Source organism: Camelina sativa, chromosome 14 (assembly GCF_000633955.1).
Source record: "Camelina sativa cultivar DH55 chromosome 14, Cs, whole genome shotgun sequence".
Taxonomy (NCBI): domain Eukaryota; kingdom Viridiplantae; phylum Streptophyta; class Magnoliopsida; order Brassicales; family Brassicaceae; genus Camelina; species Camelina sativa.
In genome coordinates, this window is record NC_025698.1 from 10,322,946 (window position 1) to 10,331,936 (window position 8,991).

The 8,991-nt window shown below is 37.7% G+C and overlaps 1 protein-coding gene across 2 annotated transcripts; it reads left to right on the forward strand.

Annotated features, from left to right (window-relative positions):
* On the forward strand, nucleotides 4,407-7,141 carry LOC104740822 (wall-associated receptor kinase 1-like). Of its 2 annotated transcripts, XM_019236436.1 has the most exons (4): nucleotides 4,779-4,912; nucleotides 5,275-5,447; nucleotides 5,564-5,737; nucleotides 5,827-7,141. In XM_019236436.1, exons 1-4 carry the CDS (start codon nucleotides 4,875-4,877, stop codon nucleotides 7,011-7,013), a joined length of 1,572 nt encoding a protein of 523 aa, XP_019091981.1. In that variant the 5' UTR covers nucleotides 4,779-4,874; the 3' UTR covers nucleotides 7,014-7,141. The 2 variants fall into 2 exon arrangements, with proteins under 2 accessions (XP_010459833.1, XP_019091981.1); XM_010461531.2 differs by having other exon boundaries at nucleotides 4,407-5,447.

Consider the following 8,991-nt stretch of genomic DNA (forward strand, 5'->3'; position numbering starts at 1 on the left):
AAGTTATAAAATCATCAAGAGGAATGGGTTTAAAGCCTACAACTTAAGAGGAGGTTTGATGGTAACCCCACCTACTCAGAGTGGAGACCCCATGATGTAAAGTGCTTCTTGTATGTTAGAGGTTAAGCATATGCTTTTAATGATTTGAAATGTAGCTTTGTAAAATATTTGAAATAATTACAAGATATTTCTTTAAATACAAGCAGCTATTAAAATCACCTTGTGAGTGTGAAATGGGGCCGTTTCTAGGAGAATATATGAGGCTATACTCTCCAAGTTCACTCATGATTAACCAGGCATGTTCAAGGCCACAATGAACACAATAGAGAACCTCGTTCTACGAGAAACGAAGTTGTGTTATGCCTGCTGTCTAAGTTTACATACAAATCCGGATGGTTCAAGACATCATGTTCACCATCTGGCCGAGTAAACTCGACAGGTATAACAATGAGTCGGTTCAAGGTTGAAAAACACCACCAACTCAGATACAATTAGTTTTCGCATATACTCTCGAAGGTCTGTCTAGTCTAGCTAGTAGTGTTAGTCTATAGAGTTAGTTATGTCATCATATGTTTAGACTTATTTCTATTCATGTGGGGGATTGTTGGAACTGAATTTTTAGAAAATTGCAGGTTTTGGGACAGTGACTTTCCGGCGACTTTCCGGCCAAATGGCTGATCGAAATTGTTGGGTTGATAGTGCAATGGAAATCTGGTAACGAGTACTACAAGATGGTATACTCATACGTCCAAAACTGAGTTGATTTGAATGAGAAATAAGAGTGTGAAGTAAGCTACTTGGGATGTTTTGGGAAATATCCCACATCGGAAATATGACTGATTTTTCACTCATATATATATATATATATAGTTTCACACTCTTCTAGTTTCAAAAGTGTGTAGATGGAAGAGGGAAGATTCCCACATGCGAACCGAACCGAACCGGGCTGGGCCAAGCACGGACGCGGGACGGGCCAGGCACGGACGCGGGATGGGCCAGGCACGGACGCGGGGCGGGCCGGGCTGGTCGTGGACGTGGGCTGTGGTGTCTTGAGCTTTTGGGCTTTTGGGCTTTTTGGCTCTTGAGACTGTTGTAGGCTCATTTAATTTTTTGGAAAGACTTGGTGTGAACTCCAAGCAACTTGGGCAGCACTGCGAGAATATTCAGTGAATATTTTCTTGAGACCTCCCTCCTTCCACTATATATAGAGGCACAACCTCTCATTATTTTTCACACACAAAAACATAAGCACTCCTTCCTCTGAAGATCTCTCTCTCCCTCTCCCTTACTTAGTTCAAGTAAGTTCTTAGTTTAGTAGTCTCGAGAGTATAACGTAGATCTGTTCGCTTGAGTTCTATTACTGGTGTGCTACTGTAATAGTTCGTGATCGGTTGTATCCTGGGATTCATAAATCGTGATTGTCTGAAAGCACTTATGGCCGATTTATTGAATTAAGGAAAGAGATATCATATCTTGCCTCCGTGATTTATTTTATGCTTTATATTATGTTGTTGTAATTTGTTTCTGATTTCGTTAATTTAAATATAATTCGCATCTTTTCTGAGTTCGATTTTTGCGCTAAAATGTAGCAAGGTTTGACATTGAAGCTGGCCGCTGATAAAAAATCACATGCATGTCTTTTGTTTTTGAATAATGCTTATCTCTTTTTTCTTTTATTTTTTGTTTTGTGCAAGAATATTTAAGCGTGAGAAATCCTTGTAGATCATAAATTATATCTTCATAATTTCCCTAAAATGCTATATGCTTAACCATTAGTTAATTCGGTATCAGAAAATGTAGTGTTCGTGAATGGGATTCCCCATATGACATTGATATATATAATTGTGCTTACAAACCAAAAAAGAAAGAAAAAAACAACTCACGAAGAAATACTATAATTTAAAGTACGTAGTAAGTATGATGATCATTCTCAAATATGATCCTTGTGTGTTGCTTGGTAAACTCAAAAAAAAAAAATGAGTCAATTGGTTCGAACTTGATATTTGATCAACAGCTTGACTCATCATGTGTTTCGTTACTCATCAATAACTAAAAGGGATGTCATAGCTGGGAATTGAATTAAAGAAACAACTCGTAATAAAAACATCAGAAGAAAACAGAGCATGTTGTGATGAAGATGACTCGGGAGTCTTATTCCTACATCATATCGTACCACTTAAAGGCAATTATCTTATTTGAATAATAATTAAAATATTTTTGAGGTGGGAATATATGTCAAGAAAAAACAGAGTAAATTTGCCGTGTAATATAAGGAAAATAAGAGAGCCGAGACTGAAGTTGACGAAGAGCGTTCCTATTGTATGAGGATTCCTTGCAACTACCAAACTTCTTAATCTTTGAATAGTAGTAAGAAAATAAGTCACTGTTAACAAAACCAAATTGGCTACCCCACTATGAGGGAAACGAACAAGATATCAAGAAACGACGAGAGGACCGAGACCTAAAGTTGTCACTGTTTAACCCAAGCAAACGTACACGTTGGTTCTAGATTCTCCATTGGCATGGTCTTGGTTTTGTTTTTGTAGTTGAATTTTAGTCTTGCATATTCCTGAAATTTCTTAAAGCGATGTTTACTTAGACCCAGAGTACTACACCACAGGATTGCTGAACGAAAAAAGCGATGTTTATAGCTTCGGGGTAGTCCTCATGGAACTACTCTCAGGTCAAAAGGCATTGTGCTTTGAACGGCTAGAGAACTCAAAACATCTAGTGAGTTATTTTGTTTCTGCCATGAAAGAGAATAGGTTGCATGATATTATTGACGGGCGAGTAATGAAGGAGGATAATCAGAGAGAGATCCAAGAAGCTGCAAGAGTTTCTCTTGAGTGTACAAGACTTATGGGAGAGGAAAGGCCAAGGATGAAAGACGTAGCTGCAGAGCTAGAAGCTTTGAGAGTCAAAACAACCAAACATAAGTGGTCAGATCAGTATCCGAAAGAGGTTGAGCACTTGCTTGGGGTTCAAATCTTATTAGCGCAGGGTGATACCAGTATTATTGGCTATGATAGCATCAAGAATATATCAATATTAGACATTGAAGCTGGCCGCTGATATTTATCAGTCCAGCTCTGACAAACGCAAATGTAATGTGATTTTTTCTTGTGTTGTAAAGGAATCTTAATGCTTCACATATTCTTATCTCATGGTGTTACCTCTTTAAAAAAGGAAAAAAACAATGGCTACAAATAATATGGTATAAAGGGGACAAAAACAAATTCGTTAAGGAACACTAAAAAAATTTGCAACAAAAAGCATCAAAAGAAAACAGAGGATGTTGTTGTGATCAGGGTTCTTCTTCTACATCTTCCCTATTAATCAATCTTTTCATATGTTGAAAAGAAAACCAATTAAAATAACTGTTAATAACTTTTAATTGGTCTTGTTTGTGTTGTAGTATTTCAGAATCCTGCAATTTCTTGGAAAATGGGAACATGACTGCAATAATGAAAGAGAGAAAGCGGCAAGATTTTTTGTTGACTGTACAAGAGTGACGGGAGAGGAAAGTAGATGATATTATAATAACCTGAAGAAGAGGATATTGAGCACAAGAAGAAACAGGTAGCAGTGGCTATGACAACATTGGACACTGAAGCTGGCCGCTGATATATATCATTACCACTCTGTTTAAGTATCAAAAAATGACATTCAAAAAACCATGTAAGGTCGATCTTATAGATCATCAACTATTCTATTTATAACTCCCCTTTGATGTGTAAGCTAACGGAAAAAACAAAAGAGTTATAATTCGAGTCTAGTGTTTGTTTTTTAATACTTTCGATCTTCTTGTTCTTCAATCTCCATAATATATATGTATTTGGACCTAACTAATGGGTTTAGATATCCCATCCTGACTCCAAAGTTGATACTTGTGTATTGCGTGGTGGTATGTACGTAGCTAGATTTGAAAAAGGCTCATTGACTCCTATTTTTTTTGTTACTCTACCTAAAACTTTGATATTTTCGTTTTCTAAATTAACTTTACCATTCTTGTTGCATAAGATTGCTCTGCTTTTGTAACAATTAAAATAATTTTTCTGTTACAAAAATATGCTCTGTTGAGTGATGATATTAGTAATGATGGTTCCAAAAACAGCTTTCACGCCTATTAGAGTCAGTAGAGCCAATCCAAATGAGATTATTATTAGTAATGATTGACGTTGACGAAAAAGTTAAAAGTGGTTGACTTTGTGACACTGTAGTCTTAATATTTACTACTCTTCTCATTTTTTGTACATAGAGAAAAAAAGAGAAGGAAGATTCCTTGCAATTACATACCAAGCGTCTTATTCTTTGAATAGTAAGAGACAATTCACTGTTTGGAGAAACCAAATTGGACTCTTCACTAGGAGTTAAAGCAAACAAAATATCAAGAAAACATAAGAGGGGCCGGGACAGAGACTGAAGCAAACGTACAGGGTTTTGATTGAGTAGTTGAATTTTCGTCTAGCAGTTTCCTGCAATTTCTGAGAAAATGGGAACAGGTTCTTTTCCTACAATAAAGGCCTCAAGGAGATGACTGATGAGAGAAAACTCAAAAGAGGAACAAAGTTAGAGAGAGAAAGAGAGAGAGACAAAATAGAGGTAGAAGATGAAGTTGCAGGAGGGTCTGTTCTTGGTGGTTATATTCTGCCTTTCTTATACGGTGCTGGTCAAGGGGCAACACCAACCTCGCAAGGATTGCCAAACTAAATGTGGCAACGTCGCAATAGAGTATCCTTTTGGCATTTCTTCAGGTTGTTACTATCCCGGAAATGAAAGCTTCAGTATCACCTGCAAGGATGATAGGCCACATGTCTTACGCCTCATTGAAGTGAAAAACTTTTATCACCGCGGCCAGATACAAGTTCTGCTTAATGGATCCTCTTCTTGCAACGACGCCCAAGGAAATGAAATTTTGGGCAGTTACGATTTTAGACTGGATGATTTATCTCTCTCAGCCAACAATAAGTTTACTGTAGTAGGCTGTAATGTTTTAGGAGTTGTGGGCACTTCTGGAATGGACGATTATGTAACTGGATGCATGTCAGTATGCAATGTTCCACCGGCCAAAAATGGAAAATGTGATGGTGTAGGTTGCTGCAGAACAAACGTCTCTCTCCCCTTGGATTATACATACAAATTTGCTTCATTTCGCATACCAAACATGACTTCCGTTCATAAATTTAATCCTTGCACCTACGCTTTTCTCGTCGAAGATGATAAGTTTATCTTCAGTTCTTTAGAAGATCTTAAGAATCTGCGGAATGTCGAGAAGTTCCCTGTGTCACTAGATTGGTCTATTGGAAACCAGACATGTGAGCAAGCTGGAAACACAAGCATATGCGGTGGGAACAGCACATGTTCTGATTCTACTACTAGAAGCGGGTATATCTGCACATGTAACCAAGGTTTTGATGGGAATCCATACATTTTAGACGGTTGCCAAGGTACTTTATATTAATTTCTTTTGCTTTCTTTCATTCTTTCTTCTCTTGTGTGTTAATTGGTTTCCTCATACATATATTTCTTGTTGTATCTTGCCCTCTCTTTGACCTTGGACCAGACATCAATGAGTGTACGACTAGTAACAGTGACCATAAACATAATTGTTCGGATCCCAAAACCTGTAGAAACAGAGATGGAGGCTTTGATTGTAAGTGTCGATCTGGTTACCGCTTAGATACAACCACAATGAGCTGCAAGCGTAAAGAGTTTGGATGGGCTATGATTCTTCTTGGTAAGCTTCCCCTCTCACTTTTTTTCTGGACTTCTTCCCGCATCAACTCATTCTAATCATCTATCTGTCTCTGCGATGCGTGTGATCAGTGACCACTATCGTCTTCTTGGTCATCCTTCTTGGCGTTAGTTTCATACAACATAGGCTGAGGCGTCGTAAAGACACCGAGCTGCGACAAAAATTCTTTGAGAAAAATGGTGGTGGCATGTTGATACAGCGACTCTCAGGAGCAGGGCCATCAAATGCTGATGTTAAAATCTTTACTGAGGAAGGCATGAAAGAAGCAACTAATGGTTATGATGAGAGCAGAATCTTGGGTCAGGGAGGCCAGGGGACAGTCTACAAAGGTATATTGCCAGATAATTCTGTAGTTGCGATAAAGAAAGCTCGGCTAGGAGACCGTAGCCAAGTTGAGCAGTTCATCAATGAAGTGCTCGTGCTTTCACAAATCAACCATAGGAACGTGGTCAAGCTCTTGGGATGTTGTCTAGAGACCGAAGTTCCCTTGCTAGTCTACGAGTTCATTAACAGTGGCACTCTTTTCGATCACTTGCACGGTTCTCTGTTTGATTCTTCTCTAACATGGGAACACCGTCTGAGAATAGCTGTAGAAGTCGCTGGAACTCTTGCTTATCTTCACTCCTCTGCTTCTATTCCAATCATCCACCGAGATGTCAAGACTGCCAATATCCTCCTGGATGATAACTTAACCGCAAAAGTAGCTGACTTTGGTGCATCAAGGCTGATACCGATGGATCAAGAGCAGCTCACAACTATGGTGCAAGGCACTCTCGGCTATTTAGACCCAGAATACTACAACACAGGGCTTCTGAACGAGAAGAGCGATGTTTACAGTTTCGGAGTAGTCCTTATGGAACTGCTCTCAGGTCAGAAGGCATTGTGCTTTGAACGGCTAGAGACTTCAAAACATCTAGTGAGTTATTTTCTTTCTTCCATGAAAGAGAATAAGTTGCATGAGATTATTGATGGCCAAGTGATGAACGAGTATAATCAAAGGGAGATCCAGGAAGCTGCAAGAATTGCTCTTGAGTGTACAAGGCTTATGGGAGAGGAAAGGCCAAGGATGAAAGACGTTGCTGCAGAGCTAGAAGCCTTGAGAGCCAAAACGACCAAACATAAGTGGTCAGATCAGTTTCCGAAGGAGGTTGAGCACTTGCTTGGTGTTCAAATCTTATCAGCGCAGGGTGATACCAGTAGCACTGGCTATGACAGCATTAAGAATGTTGCAATATTAGACATTGAAGCTGGCCGCTGATATTTATCAGTCCAGCAGCTCTGACAAAAGCAGATGTAATGTGATTTTTTCTTGTGTTGTAAAGGAATCTTAATGCTTTATATTCTTGTCTTACGGTGTTATCTCTTTAAAAAAGAAAAAACTAACTACTCCATATATTCTAAGTGTAATATGTTGTTATAAAGGCGACAAAAACAAATTCGTTAAGGAACACTCAAACTTTTTCCAACAAAAAGCATCAAAAGAAACCAGAGGATGTTGTGATCAGGAGTCTTCTTCTACATCTTCCCTATTAATCAAAAATTTTCATATGTGAAAAAAGAAAATCAATTTAAATAACTGTTAAGTAAAAGGGTATGTCAAGGAAATAATTAGAGTAGAGTTTGACGAAGAAGGTTGAGCAATGTCGTCCACTATTCAATAATATATTACCATTTCTTCCCATTTGAAGAATCCTTGCATCCCCCACTTGTCATAAATTATATATACATATGGGAATATGAAGCATACTTCAACGTTCTCCTCGTGCTACATTGACATGGTCTTGTTTGTGATTAATTGTAGTATTGGAGATTCCTGCAATTTCTGGGGAAGTGGGAACATGTCTGCAATAATGAAAGAGAGATCCACAGAAGTGGCCAGAGTTGTTGTTGAGTGTACAAGAGTGACGGGAGAAGAAAGGCCACGTATTGCAAAAATGTAACTTGAAGCCCTTTAGCTACAAAATTAACTTGACCTGGGAAAATTAAAGGAAGAAGCCACAAACCCTCTTGAACCCAATATTTAAAAGATTATTAGGCCTTCCCGCCTCAGTTGATATTTGTATGTTGCGTGGTATGTACGTAACTCCAATAGGCTCATTTGCTTCAAACTATACCTGTTTGATGAGCCTTGACTCATATATTGCTTTGTTACTCTACATACAATTCTAATATTGCATTTTCTGAATTATACTTATCATTCTTGCTGCAATTCTAAGATTGCTCTGGTTATGTAATCATCAATTTTTTTTTGTTAGATATATGATCTTTTAGTAAACGATGGTTCTTACAAAAAAGTGAAAACCAATAGCTTTCATATTAGTGATGACTTGACGAGCGAGCCAATCAAAATGAGCCACAATCAAAATAGCCGGTCTGTCAAAGATTGTATTTGTATATAGTAAATTGACAGAGTTACCTCTACAAAACAATACCTTGTAAATTTCTATGCCTGGTCTGTCAAATTAAAGAATGTTTTTCTCAAGATTTTCTCGCAGTTTCTTGGAAATTACTCTTGTTTTCATTTGATGAAAGTGGTGGATTTGCATGTAAATTTCTAATAGAGATCCTCTTGAAGACTAAGCAGCGACATATATAGGGCAAGAACTATTCAAACGCTTCAAGAACTTGTTGACATTTATAAACTGAAAATCCTCCACGCAAAGAAAAGAGAAAAAAAATTATAAGTTTGAAGTTGACATATTTAAATTTTTTGAACGTGTGTAGTCTCAACTCTGAATCTTTGCTTTTCTTCACATCTGTAAGATTACTTGTAAAGTTGTAAGCACCAATCGTCGTGTGGTCTTAGAAGTCATGCAAAAATAAAATTCAACTGCCGGAAAATGGAAGAAGACTTGGACGTTGGGAGATAATATAACATGGGAATTTGGAGTTGTATACTTTAAATGTTGTTCTGGCATCACAATGACATGGTCAATGTTGAATATTAGTATGGAAGATATCCGAAATTCAACGAGTCAGTGAAAACGAATCAAGAGCACATGTCAAACAAGTGTTTGGTATGAAGGAGTAATCATAGGACCTAATTTGATTAGGATCTTTATATATGTAAACTGTATATACTCTCAATCATTCTCATTTACTCCTGTATAGAACCCTAGCTTAGTCTTGAGTCTGTATATATATCAGCTGTAGTACATCAGTAAGAATCATCCTTCAATATATAACTTCTATATGGTATCAGAGCAGGTTTAACAAAAAAAAAAAAAAAAAAAAAA